The sequence below is a fragment of the Sus scrofa genome, chromosome 9 (genome assembly GCF_000003025.6).
Source record: "Sus scrofa isolate TJ Tabasco breed Duroc chromosome 9, Sscrofa11.1, whole genome shotgun sequence".
Lineage (NCBI taxonomy): Eukaryota > Metazoa > Chordata > Mammalia > Artiodactyla > Suidae > Sus > Sus scrofa.
Genome location: NC_010451.4, coordinates 26,560,474 through 26,577,808, shown reverse-complemented (window position 1 = coordinate 26,577,808; position 17,335 = coordinate 26,560,474). Strand labels below are relative to the sequence as shown.

The window sequence follows — 17,335 nt, the reverse complement described above, 5'->3', positions numbered from 1 at the left end:
CATTGCAGCTGTGAAAGGCTTGCGGGTTTTTAACACATAATGTTCACTCCCGCTCTTATTTAATTTGCCCACGTGGTAGTAGGATCCGAATCGTTTTTCCAGCTTCTGTCATTTGTACTTGGAGAGATGAGGAGGATGATGATGAGACCGTGAAAGCGTTTAACATCACCTTAGAATAGAATGTTCACTGAGACCCCGTACACGCGCTACCCTTTTCCCACCTAAGGCGGTACGTGGTGGCGCTTTTCAGTCGCTGCAGAAACACATTACATAAAACCGAACCCTTCTAGCTTGTTTTAAATATACGGTTAAATCACTAGTGTTATGCATATTCACACTGTTTTGTTTTTTTTTTTTTCTTTTTAGGGCCACACCTGCAGCATATGGAAGTTCCCAGGCGAGGGGTCAAATAGGAGCTGCACCTGCAGGCCTGCGCCACAGCCACAGCAATACCGGATCTGAGCTGCATCTATGACCCATGCTGCAGCTTGTGGCAGCTCTGGATCCTTAACCCACCGAGCAAGGCCAGCACTCGAACCTGCATCCTCATGGAAACTTGTTGGGTTCTTAACCCGCTGAGCCACAACAGGAACTCCGGTGTTCACATTGCTTTGCAGTAATCTCCAGAAGCTTTTCATCTTCCCAAACTGAAACTCTATAGCCATTGAACAGCATCGCCCCATTTCCCCCTCCCCTCAGCCCCTGGCAGCTACTCTTCTATTTTCTTTATGGTTTTGACCCCTCTCAGTGCTTCCTGTGAGTGGACTGCTACAGTGTTTGTCCTTGTGTGTGTGCCTGGCTTACTGCCCTGAGCATCATGTCCTCCACATTCATCCCTGTTGTAACATGTGACTCACACCTTTGATTTTGAGCTTTAGCTGCTGCTGTCATGTTCCCTGTATCCCAGCTGTGGTTTTGAAACAGCTTGAGGAGAAGCCTCCCCAGAACTCAGGCTGCAGGGGAAAATGGCAGCATGAGCTCAGTCTGCCTACGAAACACTAACATGTTGCCCCCTGGAGAGAAGTGCGCAGTTGTCAACTGGCTTATCGATTCCAAAATATCTAGATACACATACGGTTATATGTTACTTAATCGAAATCCATTGTTCATGTCAACTGCAAAGAAAAACTATTAACAAATTCTCTATTATTCTTTCATTTGGATTTCCTGCTGGTTTACTAACAAGTTCTGCCTTTTATATAATAGCAGAAATGAACCAGTAAATGAAAGCAAATTGGTATTTCTCAAGGCATCACTAGATGACAGCTAATCTAGCAGACATCTGGGTATGTTCATATCACCAACAAAGCCTGACACCAAATAATTATCCCTTTTTATTAATGTCTTAAACGTAAATCAAAACTACAAATTTTTCTTTTCTGAATATTTAGTTATAGAATATTAGAATATATAATCATTGATTATATGTCATCTTTATCAAATTACGTATTTTGGGCTTATCTAGGTTTTGTTAATTTTCATTCTAAGTAAACTCTCCGTTAGCATCTGATATTCCTGCCTGTTCTTCCTATGCATGTAATCTACAGCCTGGCAGCATGGGAACGCTTAGAAACTAAAATAGTCCATCTACTTATTTTTCCAAAAAAATATTAAAAAGATTGCTTTGCTAGATTGTTTCTTGCATCAGCCCGAGAGTAGCTACCTATTTCTAGCATTAAATGGGTAATGGGAATAAAAATTACAGCTATTTCTAAATTAGGTCATGTGGCTTCATTATTTTTTTGGCTCTGAGTTTCCAGAACATCAGATACACCAGTAATAAAATGTAAATGAAAAAAAAAAAACTAATAGAAATGACTTGGAGAATCTATTACCCACTCCTTGCTTGCTTTCATCAGGGTGAATAATTGAGAAAAATATCTGTGGTATGTATTGTGAGTGTACATATACACACATACAGAGCAGGATACATTTTTATTTTTAATGCTTGCTAAGAATTGAACTTATTGATTTTAACAATAAAATGGCCACTGAGGAAGGGAAGAAGAGAAAACATTGACAAACTATTCATATTTATAAAGAAAGCAGAGAAGTGAAAGTCCATCCTGTGTGAAAGGAGAAAATAGCTCTTACTATCGTTTTGCCCAAAAGAACTGTCTTGTCTCAGTGGGACACGGGACAGTCACTAACTTGACGTTTGGATGTCATTTCAGGATGACGATGATGATCCTTTTATGAACCTTAGTTCTTTAAGAAGAAACAGAAGATAATATATTTAATGGCAGTTTGAAGTTTTCAAGAGTCGGGAAAGATCAAAACATTGCATTAAAAGTTTACCAGCTGAAGGTTTCTTGAGTAGTCCTGTTCACTGAAGAATTCAAATGATTCTTAACAAAGACACTAATGTGTAAAGATTTTTGCTTTTTAATATTTCCTGAACATGACTCCATAAGGAAACTTCCCAGCTTCAGGGCATATAGAATAGCATTGATTCTCCTTATGTGTCAATGTGTTACCTGTTCTCTAAATGCTCTGTGAAACTTGGAATGGTATTTTCCTGACATACATTCGTATACGCCTTACTGAGTGAGAACTTTGCTTAAATATCATTCTTAAGGACTAAAATAAACACACCATTGTATGTTTCTGCTTTATAATCAAAGACTGTGTGAGTATTTCATGTTTAGCCAAAGTTGAGGGAAAGAGCTTATGGAGTCTAACCCTTTTATAACCTTAGTAGTTTCTACACATCTTGGATCTCCTGCAGGTAAAACAATCTCTGTGAAATTGTGCCTAAGCTCACTGTTTATTCCTGTGTATGTGTTCTTTTTCTAATGCTTGTGATAGTGTCAGCCAGAGAATTTGAATGATGACATAGACTTTGAATAATTAGATATGTTTATATTAAAAAGACCTGTCAGATTATCGAGGTTTTCATTGCAGTTGTAGCCAAGATTTCAAAAAATTGTGTGACCATTGAACAGTAGTAGTTTTCTCCATTATTTTCCATTATTAATAATTTTCCATTGTTAATGATCTTCTCTTTCTCTCTCGTCTGTTTCTAGGAGGAAAGGGTTAAAATAATTTAACCGTATCTTAGAAAAAGAGGAAGAATTTTTACTTTTTTTTAGATAGAGTGGTCAGTTGACCTTTACGGTTATATTAGATGAAAATATTGAAATGTAACTTCTGTGGGATATCAATGCCAAGGTTTCTCGTTTATAATATTTTATTTTAACATCGAACATGGGCAATTTCAAAATCTTAGAGAAGCAGGTCATTTTAGCAGGTCATGTTACATTTTCTTACTTATGTTCAGGGGGATGTAAGAATTTGACCTTTTCAGATTTAAGTTCAAAATCCCATTCACCTTTCTAAGACTCAGTTAAAAGAGCCTCGAGAGTATTCCTTCTTTTCATCTTCTGATGCAGCTGTATTTCAGAACTCCTTAGGGAAGTTATAGACCTTGGCAGTACCACAGCCTGACATTTCAAATGTAGAAATCAACACTAGACCGAGTGATATTCCTGATTATTGGTATCGTCATACCTAGAATAAGTCAAACTGGAAAAGGCAATATTTGCGTACTGGCTGCCTCCATATCTTTAGCCCTTTGAAAGGGTCTAAGTCAAGAATTGTTTTTTTTTGTTTTTTTGTTTTTTTTATTTTCCCACTGTACAGCAAGGGGGTCAGGTTATCCTTACATGTATACATTACAGTTACAGTTTTTCCCCCACTAAGTCAAGAATTGTGATGTAACCTTAGTTTCTTCAAAAATATTTTCTGGTAGTTCCTGTCATGGCTCAGCAGGTTAAGAATCTGACTAATATCTATGAGGCTGTGGGTTCAATCCCTGGCCTCGTTCAGTGGCTTAAAGGATCTGGCATTGCCATGCGCTGTGGTGTAGGTCATAGATGCAGCTCTGATTTGACCCTTAGCCTGAGAACTTCCTTGTGCCACAGGCGCTGCCCTAAAAAGAAAAGAAAAAAAAAAAAGAGTCTTCTTTTCTGTACCTCACTGGAGCATAACGATTATTTTAGCAGGTAGCAATCACTCAGCAGAAGGCCTTGTCATGCAAAATATTCTCGGGCACCTCTGCCCTCATCTTTAATTTCCCCAGTATTTGAATGAAGCAGAGATGAAACAATGACCAAGAATTGCTTTCCAGGGTGGGAGAGGAGCTGGTGTGGTGGCGGTCTCTGGGCGATACAGTGCCACCCCTGCCCAGGGCAGGCTCAGCCCGAGACGTGCTGGGGTGAGGGTCAGAGTGAAGGAGGTGGAAAGCCTAGCAAAGCATCCCAACAGCTCTCGAGAGTAAGGCTTTCTCCCTTTCTAAAACTGCTCTGCACTATGAAAGAGGCACTGAATGTGATGCAGCTATTAGCTCCTGGGAGAAGTGCTTCTGTGGCAGCGAGAGAGGGTGAAATTCTCAGCTAATTCGGGTCATTTTGTGAATAGCGTGGGTCAGTTCCTGGAAATTCAGTAAATAAACAGGGGACCTTTTTGAGGAATATTGCTCCACAGTAAAATATGCTCCATATCCTTGATAGTCTGTGTCGATGCAGTAAGGTCTAGGGTTTGGGGGGCGGTTTTCAGACACGTTGGTATAGTTGCGGATTCCAGATGATTGTAGGGCCCCTGCAGCGGCTGGGAGAGAGCCGTGATGGAAACATGCCGGGGGAAAAATCCTTCCATCGTTTACCGAAGAATAGCTCTCTTTCCGGTGTTTTATATCAAAAATATAATAGTGCATTTACAGTTCTAGGAAATAAAACTGCACTTAGAAAATTCAAGCATTTAGGCATATGACTTTCAATTCAGGGGCCCATTGGACATTTTTCCCCCTGAACTTTTCAACTTATGAGACACAATAACAAGAAAGTCATGTGGTTTAACAGACAATGAATGATAAGGGGAGTCTCATGGCATTCATTCTCTTTATAGGTCAGGAAATAGAATTTTACCAGTGCCTCTGAAGCCCACCTGTTTTCTCTGGGAAGCTAGTCTTGACCATTCAGAAGTTCTGACTTTGGCCACAAGGTGGTGCTTCCAAATCTAGAATATAGAAGTCAGTGTGGGTTTTGCAGTCAGTTTGGAACCTATGCCATAATACTAAATCTATGCAGTAAAACCAAAATTAGCTTTCTAATTTTACACGTTAATTGCTATACATATTTCACCTGGCTCAGCCTGTTACTAAGGAAATTGCAAACTTGATAAATTTTACATAGAAAATTTCAAGAAGCAAATGTTTTATGTTTTAATAAAGAGGAAAAAATTTATTAGAAAAAATTGAATTAAAAAGTTTCCCATTGTAAATTTTTTCTGTTGAATGTACTATAATTAAAAATAAGCTTCCCCAAATACAATCTGATGTCTGTTTTTGTCTCTCTCCTATGTTTAACTCAAAGTATTTTATGGCTTCTTAAAGCCAACTGCCATTAAGATTTATTATAAAAGTTTTGTAGAATAAAGATTTGGGTTTTTTTGAGTCCAGTGAGCTTCCATGTTCTTGAATGAAAAATGTCCACATTTCATCATTTATGTATCTCATTCCCTTTTAATATTTCTAAAACAAAAAAGACAAAAAAACCCACCCCATCAAATTGTATAGTGAAATATTTCAGTCTCCATGTATGTTCACCTTGGTACTTACTCTGACATCCTGATTTTTCCTTCTTTCTCAAACTCTCCTAATTAAACCATCATTGTCTGTTTGTAAGGATAATTTACTGCTTTCCAGTGTATAATTTTTTTTTTTTTTAAGGGCCGCTCCCGCAGCTTATGGAGGTTTTCAGGCTAGGGGTCAAATCAGAGCTGTAGCTCCCGGCCTACACCACAGCTCACGGCAATGCCAGATCCTTAACCCACTGAGCGAAGCCAGGAATTGAACTTGCATCCTTAGGGATACCAGCCAGGTTCGTTTCCACTGAACCACGATGGAAACACCTAAAGTGTCAAATTAAATGTCATAATAATCTAATGTCTGGAATTTGCTTCAAAATAATCTGGACTGGGGAGGGAAAGTGGATTGAAGCTGGGTGATGGACACGTGTAAGTTTATTATACTATATTTCTATATAAAAGCCCTAAAATATTTATATAAAAGATGAAACCATCAAACATTATTTATTACAATGAAAGATAATGTTATGTATGGTATTCCATGAGACAAAATATGCAACTTTTTTTTTTTTTTTTTGGCTGCACCTGTGGCATGCCAAAAAAAAAAAAAAAAATGAACCCATGAACCCATATTGGTTCCTGGGCCAGGGATCAAACCCAAGCCACAGGTGTTCCCATCGTAGTTCAGAGGAAACGAATCTGACCAGCAGCCATGACGCAGGTTTGATCCCTGGCCTTGCTCAGTGGGTTAAGGATCCAGCATTGCTGTGAGCTGTGGTATAGGTCACAGATTAGGCTCGGATTTGGCATTGCTGTGGCTGTGGTGTAGGCTGGCGGCCCCAGCTCTGACCCCTAGCCTGGGAACCTCCATGTGCCGCAGGTGCAGCCCTGAAAAAAAAAAAGTGACAACACCAGATCCTTTTAACTACTAGGCCACCAGGCAACTCCACATGCAGCCGTTAAAAGGGATTTTTTTCCTTTTAATTTATTTATTTTTTTCTTTTTAGACCCACATCTGCAACATATAGAAGTTCCTGGGCAGCTGCCAGCCTACACCACAGCCACAGCAACAGCAGAGCCAAGCTGCATCTGATACCTATGCCACAGTTTGTGGCAACGCCAGATCCTTAGCCCACTGAGTAAGGCCAGGGATAGAACCCTCATCCTCATGGGTAATAGTCGGGTTCTTAACTTGTTGAGCCACAATGGGAACTCTAAAAAGGACTTTTTGAGAAAAATATAGCAACATGGAAAATGCTCAGAATGATGTAATCGACACAAAACTAATAAAATGTCATTTCAATTACGTAAAAAATTGAAAGGGAACCTACCAAAATGTTAATAGCATTGATTTTGATGATTTTCATTTTCTTCATGTTCTTCAGTACTATTTTAAAAATACCATTTATACTCAGAAAATAAAGGAGTGTCCTGAAGAGAAGGATCAGTCTTTACCTGTAACAGGTCCTTATTGTCATGGTCAGAGATAGGTCACTGGTCTCATCAGCCAACTGAGTCAATGTGACTCGGTGGCAGTTTTTAGTTATATGTAAGGAAGTGGTTCAGGAGTAAATAAAACAGCTTGTTCTGTAATCTATACCCTATACTTCTACAGGACACAGCCAGTTGTGTTTATAAGGGACATTTCTATTGTCAAGGAGTGATGGTGAAATTAATAGCTTTGGTTTAGTTCTATGCACGTGTTGGAATTTTTTTTTTTTTTTCTTTTCGCCATTCTGGCAGCATGCAGAAGTTCCTGGGGCAGAGACTAAACCCACACCCAGCAGCAGTCTGAGCCGCAGCAGGGACAACACTGGATCCTCAACCCATTGAGCCGCAAGGGAGCTCTATGTGTTGGAATTTTTTGCCTTAAAAAAACTATTTTATTTTTTTAAAACCTATGTCTTATAAAAAAAACTCTATTTATGTTTTCATATATACATTCATGATAAGAGCCTGCTCTGTGTTTAAAGGATGAAAAGCACAGAATGTTTCCACGCAAGGAAGTTCAGTCTAATGCCAGAGGCTGACATAGAAAGTTGTTACATAGTTTAGAAGAGGCTGTGTAGAGATAAGCTCAGGGTGAAACTTTAAACCCAGGCTGGGTGGGGGGTCTGTCAAACCCAGGCTGGGGGTCCGCTCCAGAAGTCACCTACATTTAAGACCTTTCATTTAGTAATTACATCTCCAAATATAGTATAAATGATGTGGCTTTTTTCTCACATGATTTAGGTTAGATGTTATTAGTCTGCTCTTAATGTCAGGCTTTTATGATATCCTTAATGTGTTTTTGGTTTTTTTTGTTTTTTGGGTTTTTTTTTTTTTTTTGCTTTTTAAGGCCTCACCCTCAGCATATGAGGTTCCCAGGCTAGGGGTCGAATCGGAGCTACAGCTGCCAGCCTACACCACAGCCACAGCAACGCCAGATCTGAGCCACATCTGCAACCTACACCATAGCTCAACACCAGATTCCTTAACCCACTGAGCAAGGCCAGGGATCGAACCCACAACCTCATGGATGCCAGTTGGGTTCGTTATCCACAGAGTCATAAAGGGAACTCCTTTTGACGTGATTTTTTAAAGTAATGTGACTGGCCGGGATCTGACCTTTACATGTTTACTTCACTGCAAATGGTTCTTTTCCTCAGAGAAGTATGGTCATATTTCAAACACCACCGCCTTCCTTGGTTCCCTTGCCTGCGAGCTGAGTTTACAACTGTAATTGCCTAAAATTTGTCTTTGTCATAGCATGAACTTTATAAAATAGAAGTCAGTATAAAAGTAATATGGAAAAGACGACTTTTTTTAGTCTGACATTCAGAACCAACGGCGTCCATGGGTCATTAAAAAAAAAATTATTAAAGCATTTTTCAAAAGAGTGTAAGATCAATGACAGCTCTTGCTTACATCCTGTGAAAATGAGTTGCAGATCTGGTGATGCTTTCTAGAAATAGCTTTACATTTTTTTATTTGGTATTGCTATAAAAAAAAAAACACCACTAATCATCATTCATTCCTCCGTCTATAAATTTCAAATGGCTTAAATATCCTGTGTAATTATCCTCTTTCACTTTCTGAGGATCTGATTTGAAACAAAGCACACAGCAGAAATAAAAGGGAAAGAGGAAAAAATAGCTCAAGGGCAATTAAGAGCATAGAACTAGAGCTGGTGCGAAGAAACATGACTCAACCTGAGGATTACAGAAGAAAGGTCTCCTTCTAATGTTAATTCCACAGCTCTACCTACCTACTCGACCTCCTCTTTGCCTTCTCAGAGGTTTATGGAAGAAATCCTCATTTTAAGTGATTAACCGGCAATAGAAGCAGAAAACAGTTATTTTCAAAGAAGGTAGATTTTTACATTGAGTTTAGAAGATGTGGTTGATATAATTTTAAGTGATTATAATCTAGCTATGTCCCTGGATGTGACTAGATAGAAAAAGCAGTATTCAGAAAAATAAAGACTTGCATCTTAGGTGGTCTGATTCCACGTTCAAAGTCTCTACCACAGTCCTGCCCATTTCCCCTGTCTGGGCACTGGGCTAGGATCTAGGAGGTGATAAGAAGATCCTGGAAGAGCTGACGGTTGAATTGAAAAGACAGATAAACCACAGATCAACTACCACAAGGGAAGGGGCAACATCACAGAACAGATCACATGCTATGGGAGCAGTTTATTTATGCAGTAATTTATTTTTTCTTATTTCTTTTTTAAAAAAACTTTTAAATTTTTGCTTTTTAGGGCCGCACCCGCAGCATATGGAGGTGCCCAGGCTAGGGGTCGAATTAGAGCTACAGCTGCCGACCTTCAGCACAGCCACAGCAACGAGGGAACTGAGCCGCGTTTGTGACCTACACCACAGCTCATGGGCAGCATGGGATCCGTAACCCACTGAGAGAGGCCAGGGATCGAACTGTCATCCTCATGGATCCTAGTCAGGTTTGTTAACTGCTGAGCAGTGAAGGGCACTCCCTCTTGTTTCTTTTTTTTAAAAATGTTTATTAGAGTGTAGCTGACTTACAATGTTGTGTTAGTTTCTGGTTTATAGCAAAGTGATTCTGTTATACACATCCATTCTTTTTTAGCTTATTTTCCCACATAGGTTATTACCGAATATTGAGTGGAGTTCCCTGTGCTATACAGTAGCACCTTGTTACTTATCTGTTTTACATATAACAGTGCATATTGGGAGTTCCCTTCGTGGTTCAGTGGTTAACGAATCTGACTAGGAACCATGAGGTTTCGGGTTCAGTCCCTGGCCTCGCTCAGTGGGTTAAGGATCCGGTGTTGCCGTGAGATGTGGTGTAGGTCGCAGACGTGGCTCGGATCCCGAGTTGCTGTGGCTCTGGCGTAGACCGGCAGCTACAGCTCTGATTGGACCCCTAGCCTGGGAACCTCCATATGCCGTGGGAGCAGCCCAAGAAATGGCAAAAAGACCAAAAAAAAAAAAAACCGGGGCGTATATGTTAGTCCCAACTTTTTAATTTATTCCCCCCCAAACACATTTCCCCTTTGGTAGCCATAAATTTGGTTTCTAAATCTTTGAGTCTGTTCTATTTTATAAGTTCTTTGTATCATTTTTTATCAAATATCATATTTATGATCTCATATGCTATATCTTTATCTGACTTACTTCACTTAGTGTAATAATCTCTAGGTCCATCCATATTGCTGCCAATGGCATCATTTTATTTTTTTATGGCTGAATAATATTCCATTGCACATGTGCACCACATTTTTTTTTATCCATTCATCTGTCGATAGACATTTCATTTGCTTCCATGTCTTGGCTATTGTAAATAGTGCTGCAGTGGACATTGGGGTGCATGCATATTTTTGAATTATGGTTTTCTTTAAGTATATGCCCAGGAGTGGGATTGCTGCATCATATGGTAGTTCTATATTGAGTTTTTAAGGAATGAGAGTAGTTTTATATGAGAAGATCTGGGGACACTGGCTACTCATTCTGGGACTGTGGCTGTCAAGGGACTCAGTGAATCTTCACAGGAGAGACAACACTTGAGCTCAGTCTTGAAGAGGGAAGAGAAGTTTTTCTGGCCCAGGTGTGGGAGAGGAGAGGATTCTAGACAGAAATAGCCTCTTCGGATACATGGCATCGTGAAATTGGTGGGTTGTGATAAGACCTTAATATTCTACCATAGTGACCTGGTGAACAGGAAAAGGAACAAATATAAGAACATGAAGGGAGAGTAGGGTATGATGAGTTTAGTTTGGAGCCAGTTGAATTTTAAGTGTGTGGGTATTCCGGGTAGAAATGTCCAACCAAATGTTGCAAATGTAATGTTGATCTGGGCTTTCAACAGAGGTGGTAAGTAGAGGGACAATTTGGAGTGATTGGTGAGTGATGGTTCAGCCAGTAGGGACAACTGGGATTACCCAGGGGAACATTTACTTCAAGAGGAGCAGATAGTGGAGGACGGCACCCTGGATCACCAACGCTAACCAGCAGTCCCGGGGTGGTTACAAGGAGTGCTACCATTTATCTACATCTTGGGCTACATGGGCTGTGATGAGTCGGTCCAACACCTACACCACCATTCATAAAGTCCTACGTAAAAGTGCAGAGTGAGTTCAAGCAACTTACAAAAAAAAATCAGAGCCACAAACTGTGAGTTGCTTGTGTCTACTTTCTTTAGCTTACCCTAAATATGCCATTTTACCCTATGACTCCGGTGCCCTGAAGCTGGGAAACCAATTCCCAGCATAACCTGTCCACACATTTTCCCTTTTTACTGCATTTAGGCCTCTCTTCCGTCACACTTTGTGTGTTAGCCCTACCTGGTTCACTTGCAACTCAAGTAAGATGACGTTCAACTTTTGCCACGAAAACAGACAAACTTTGTGTGACTGTCCCGTGCTGGCCTGATGCTAAGTGCTCTTCCCTCCCCTCTGCCAACTGTGACGGTCAGCAGAGAAGGACTGTGGGTGTGGGGACTTTTTACATCAAGGAGGGCTTCTCTGGAAACAACGTCGGTGCTAAGGGAGCAACTGCTTGTGGGGCCCGGAAACTCGATGAGGTGAGGCTCCAAGAAACACCTCTCTCAGGCCTCTATGTGATACTATTATTCTATAATTCTTAGTCTGGTTTTTATTAAAAATGCTTGTGAAGTGATTTGCTATTTTCTTCTCTGGCGCGTCAAGTCCATTTGAAAGAGTTCAACACTGAACTCTGCTCCCTGATGTGTCAACACGTGTGCCTATTATTAGAGACAGAAACAGACTTCTTAGTTGGCACCGAAGGGTTTCAGAATGAGCCTCCTTACAAATATACCACTTGGGCACATGGCTGAGTTTGAGCTGAAGTCAGTTAAGGCCCAAAACCCTCAGGAAGAGTTATTGTTTTTATTTCTGTTTTACCTCCCCCTTAACTGCCTAAAAGAATCTAGATGCCGGGTCTTGCCCAGGCAGAGAGCTGTGACCAGAGGTAACAACAGAGAAAGTGGGCACACGTGCGGAAAGCTGCGGGCGGGTGGGGGGAAGGACCCAGCAGGGCCTGTTTGTTCCAAGTCCTCTCTGTCCCATGGTCTCTACCTGGCACCGCAGACATTTGTTTACCGAATGCTGGCCCTTCCCACCATCCTGTGAATTCGCTCCTTTCCCTCTGAAGCCCCAGACCGCTACCGCCTTCTTCTTCGTTCGGAACCTCATCTCAGCCTCAACCGCCTGACTTTTAAGGAGCCTCTCACTGTTTTCGTTGGGCTGCCATATATAATTAAATTTGCTTTTCCTCTGTTAACCTGTCTTATGTCAGTTTAATTAACAGACCTGCCCGAAGAACAGAAATAAGTGGAAGAAAATGTTTCCTCCCCAACACCACATAGTGACTATACACACTGTCCTTGGTGTTACTCGCACGGCACAAAAGAAGGAGCTGCTTCATTCTGGAAGCATTGTGTCTTCCTGCATCTCTGTAGTTAAAGCAGTCATGATGCTGCAGAACGGATGAAGCCTCTGAAGAAAGAAGTTCTTTTAATAATGTAGTCTTGGTGAGGGGTGTTTTTGTCTCACTCAGGACAGAGTTGTTCCAGCGGCTCCAGGTAAGTCGGGAGCCCCGGCACTGGGCTGGGAATCAGGGGGCCCAGGACCAGCTAAGCGGAGAGCCGGAAGCCTGGGGAAGAGCAAGAGGAAGTAACTCTAGACTTTATGCCTAACCTGGCATATTGGGAGCACCCCCGACTGCTTCACAGCACACCAGTTCAACTTCCAACCGCGGCCTGAGGGCCTTCCCTGGACTCTGGCGCTCAGGTCACTTGCCTACTTGATAGATGGAAAGTGTAGGAGAGTTTTTTGTTTTGTTTTGTTTTGTTTTTTTTGATTTTTAGGACCACACCTGCGGCATATGGAGGTTCCCAAGCTAAGGGTCTAAATCGGAGCTGTAGCTGCCAGCCTACACCAACGCCATAGCAATGCAGGATCCAAGCTGCATCTGTGACCTACACCACAACTCATGGCAACGGCGGATCCTTAACCCACTGAACAAGGTCAGGGATCGAACCCACAACCTCATGGTTCCTAGTCGGATTCGTTAACCACTGCGCCACGATGGGAACTCCAGAAAGTGTAGGAAAATGATCACATCCCTGGGAGCAGGCTTCCACTAGTGACTGACAGGAGGTGGCGTGTAAATATCACAGCTCCCTCTTCTGGCTTGGACAAGTGGCCAGCATGCTTGACACCGGCTTTCCCAGCAGGACTGAGCTCAGTCGTCCACCATGGCAGCTGGTCTAACAATATGCTCTTTACTGGCCACGTTCTCTTCCTTGTCTCACTTGCCCACTTTCCCTCCCGGTGTTTGCTTTCACTTCCCCAATAAACTCTTGCACCAGAAACTTTGTCTCAGCATTTACTTCTGTGAAAGGTATAAACTCTTGCACCAGAAACTTTGTCTCAGCATTTACTTCTGTGAAAGGTAAGAACTAAAATATGTCACCCCGTCTTTTAGAACGTTTCAGGCTCCCAGCAAAAATGCCCTCCCACCTCTGTGGTGGGTGTGGTGAGCAAGAGGTGCTCCAGGTGAGCATGCTGTGCTCCAGGTGAGCATGCTGTCCAGAGCGCCAAGCAGGGGACTTAGAAGACAGACCTTAGAAGGACACTGCCACCTTGGTTTCTTCTGTGATGGATGCTGCCTAGCCCTCTGCTGCCCATCCATTCCTTCTCAACACACAGTTCAGTTAACCAGGGCTCCGTTTTCTAAATCACCATCCCATTCGAGTCTTGCCTCACTGAGATGCTGCCACGTCATCCTGATGGAGCATCCAGTCCACCCAAGCTCTTGCCTTACGTGTTCACAGGCAGTTTCTTGGTTGTCTTCCTGTAGCCAAAGAGCTATTATTTCACCTGCCAGGGACCTCTGTCCCTTCTCCCCGGATCAGCCACCCAAGCCCTTATCCCAAGGGTGATTCTGTGAGACCCACCAGGTGCATCAGCAGAATTGAAGGACATCTGCTTCCTGCTCTCTCACCTAGAGAGAGTTGTTTTATGAGTGAATGGGAGATGATGGACTGGAGACAAGAGTGGACTTCTTTGAACTTGCTACTAAAATAATGGGGAAATGCAGGTTAAAAGCTCTGGGAGGGGCTAAGGTCAAAGGAGGATCTTTGGTGGGTTTTTGTGTTTACTTCAAAAACACGAGAATTTGGCCATCATCCTTGCTTCCTCCCTCCAGTCTCTGTCAACCTGTTCCTCCCCTTCCCAGCACCTGGGTCCAGGTCTCCCCTCTGCTCCCAGATCACTAGAAGAGTCTTCAAAACTTCTGCCTTAAGCCCAGGCCCCCCTATTGTCCAGTTACTAGAGTGTTCTTTCTAAATGCCAATCTGGGAGTTCCCTCAGGGCTCAGTGGTTAACAAACCTGACTAGGATCCATGAGGATGAAGGTTCGATTCCTGGCCTCACTTGCTGGTTTAAGGATCCAGCATTGCCGTGAGCTGTGGTGTAGGTGGCAGATATGGCTTGGATCCTGTGTTGCTGTGGTGTAGACTGGCAGCTGTAGCTCCAATTTGACCCCTAGCCTAAGGACTTCCATACACCACAGGTGTGGCCCTAAAAAGGAAAAATAAAATAAAAAATAAAATATAATAAAATGCAAATCTGATCTCTTCAGTCTCTATTTCACCCTTCTGTGAATTCCTGCTACTCTCTGGAAACTGTTCAAATCCTTATGATTCTTGTTGGGGCCCATGTCTCCCTCTCCAGCCTTCTGTCTCCACTCAGCTCTGCAGACCACATATACAATGCACCTGCCGTTTCAGCAAAGAATATTGCCTGCCATCAAGCCATCAGCCAATGCAGCCGACCTGATGGAGCGCTAAGGAGAGAATTCAGGATAAATAAACAGAATATTGGCCCTAGATCTCTAAGAAGCATATCAAAAGAATGATTTCAATGACTGCATCTTCCTCTACTTAGAAAATAACTAGACTCATTAAGTTGAGCTGTATGTTCTTTTGATTAGCAGTTATCTTTTGATGTTTGATTACTTGGCTTTTCTTTCTTTGTTTGAACAAAAATTTCTACATACCCCAGCTCCTCCTTTCCCTCTTGGGAAGAGTTCCTCAGAGCTATCTGAGAGGCCGTCTCCCAGACTATAGCCCTCCTAAGATCCCTGAATAAAACAGGGATGGTGCCTTTTCCTGCAGCTGACATCTCTTTGCATAACACACTCTAGCTCTTTCTGCTCCTGCAGTTGTTGGATGAGTCATACTCATCTCCCTTTCTTTGCTCCTACCAAGATCCCTCCTTGTGGAATTCTCCACATTCTTCCCTCTGCCTCCTCTCCATGACCTTAACACCTCTTGCAGGTCCCTCAGGGAAATAAATAAATAAATAAATAAGCAATGAGAAAGTGGTTTGATAAGAGTTGCCATAGTAAAGGACACAGGGCATGTGTCTAGACAGGGAGACCTCCTCGATTCCCTCTTGTCTACATAAGAGGCCCTCGTACTTTATTGCGGTGACTCTTATCAAACCACTTTCTCATTGCTTATTTATTTATTTATTCTTTAGGGTCGCACCTGTGGCATCCGTAAGTTCCCAGGCTAGGGGTCAAATTGAGCCTCAGCTGCAGGCCTACACCACAGCCACAGCCATGTGGGATCTGAGCCGCGTCTGTGACCTACACCCCAGCTCAGGGAAATGCCAGATCCTCAACCCATTGAGTGAGGCCAGGGATCAAACCCGCATCCTCATGGCTCATTACTGCTGAGCCACAATGGGAGTGCCCCTCATTGCTTATTGACAGGACAGCTTAACCTGTGTGCCTGGAACTCAAGGGGGTACAGAAGCTGATGACTAACTTTCCTGGAAAAGTTCCAGAGTGAGAAGGGGCAGGGCTTCCCCTCATGGCCTAGGGAGAAAAGGGGACTTTGGGAGAAGGGTCTATCTCCAGGGTCTGTGTGGGACAAAGATGCAGGATTTCTCCTGAACCAAGTGAACCCCTCAGAAGGTACCAGCCCAAGGGCACTGCTCAGCAGGTGCCATGACAATAGAGTCTACATGGCATTTGCCAATAGAACTGGTGAGGGACTGGTGACAAGTCATCAACCAATTACTGCATGTAGCACCCCAGTGCGATGCAGTGGTAGATCTGTACGGGGGTCTCTGAAAATCCCATAGGTAGGAAAAGGAAAACTTTCCACCAAGGCCAGAAAAGTTAACTAACTTGCTCAGGATTTCACAGCTAGGACTTGACAAAGTTGGGGTTTGACTCTGATTCCACGGGATCAGGTTGTGCGGGCGATGGCTGGGCGGTGGAGACCAAGAGAGACGTCACAGGGAAAGTGAAGGAACAGGTGAGGACGAGATCAACATTTCCTGCAGAAGGAGATGGGGAAACACAAGCCAGCGTGGGTAATATCTCTCGCAGATACAGCTTCAAAAACTCTCATGGCAGAAAACTCAGTTACCCAAGAAGTGGACACAGAGCTATTTATCTCCTTTGATTTTTGGATCCGGTCAGGAGAACTGCTTGGAAGTGCTTCCTTGGAAGAACATCCCCCCCGCCCCCATTGAAGCTTAGTAACTGCAAAGAGACAAAACCTAGTACCCCCACCAGCACATCCCAAGTTTGGTCACTGAAGGCGCCTGGCAGATGCCTACATTGATTCCATTGTTCACCTTGTGCGGGATCCGGCAGGACCCAGTGACCTCCCCCCCGCCCACCCCCCGCCAACGGGAAGCCTGCTAGGGCTGACGCTCAGCAGCGACGTGTAGCCCCCCCCTCCCCCGAACAGGGGCTGCCTGGAACCGGCGGCCCAAGTCCCCTGCCTCGCGCCGCCTCAACCCCAACCGCCTTCCGTGCGCCATCCGCCCGCTCCCTTTCCGATCGCGAGGCTTAAGCAGAAACAGGAGGATGGGTGTGTTTTAGGGAAAGAGCCCTTACAGAGCCCTCACTCAGTTTTATTTCCAGAGCGGGAGCGATCTGGGGCCGGGGGTGGGAAGACTCGCAGAGCCGGAGCGCGTCACCGTTGCCGGGAGGGACGCCGCGCCGCTGGATAGGCAGACGCGCCGGTTTTCCAGCAGCCGGGGTGGGGCGCAGTGGAGACACAAAAGTGCGGCCGGCAGCTCGGAGCGCTGATCGCGGATCGGGGATCGCGGGCTGGAGGCGGGCAGGGAGCTGGCGCCGACCGGGCGCTGGGAGGCCCCGGGCCCCTGCGCTCACAACTCGGTGCGCGCCTCTCCCCGCGCCCGAGCGCACGCGCGAGGTCCGCGGGACGTCCCGCCAGCCCCGTC

At 43.7% G+C, this 17,335-nt stretch overlaps 1 protein-coding gene across 1 annotated transcript in view; it reads left to right on the top strand.

Annotated features, from left to right (window-relative positions):
- The window catches only part of MRE11 (MRE11 homolog, double strand break repair nuclease), a 62,245-nt gene extending 56,788 nt beyond the window's left edge, over positions 1-5,457 (top strand). The window contains 1 exon segment of the mRNA XM_003129788.5: positions 2,175-5,457. Coding sequence (XP_003129836.2) covers positions 2,175-2,231 — 57 coding nt within the window. The 3' untranslated portion in view covers positions 2,232-5,457.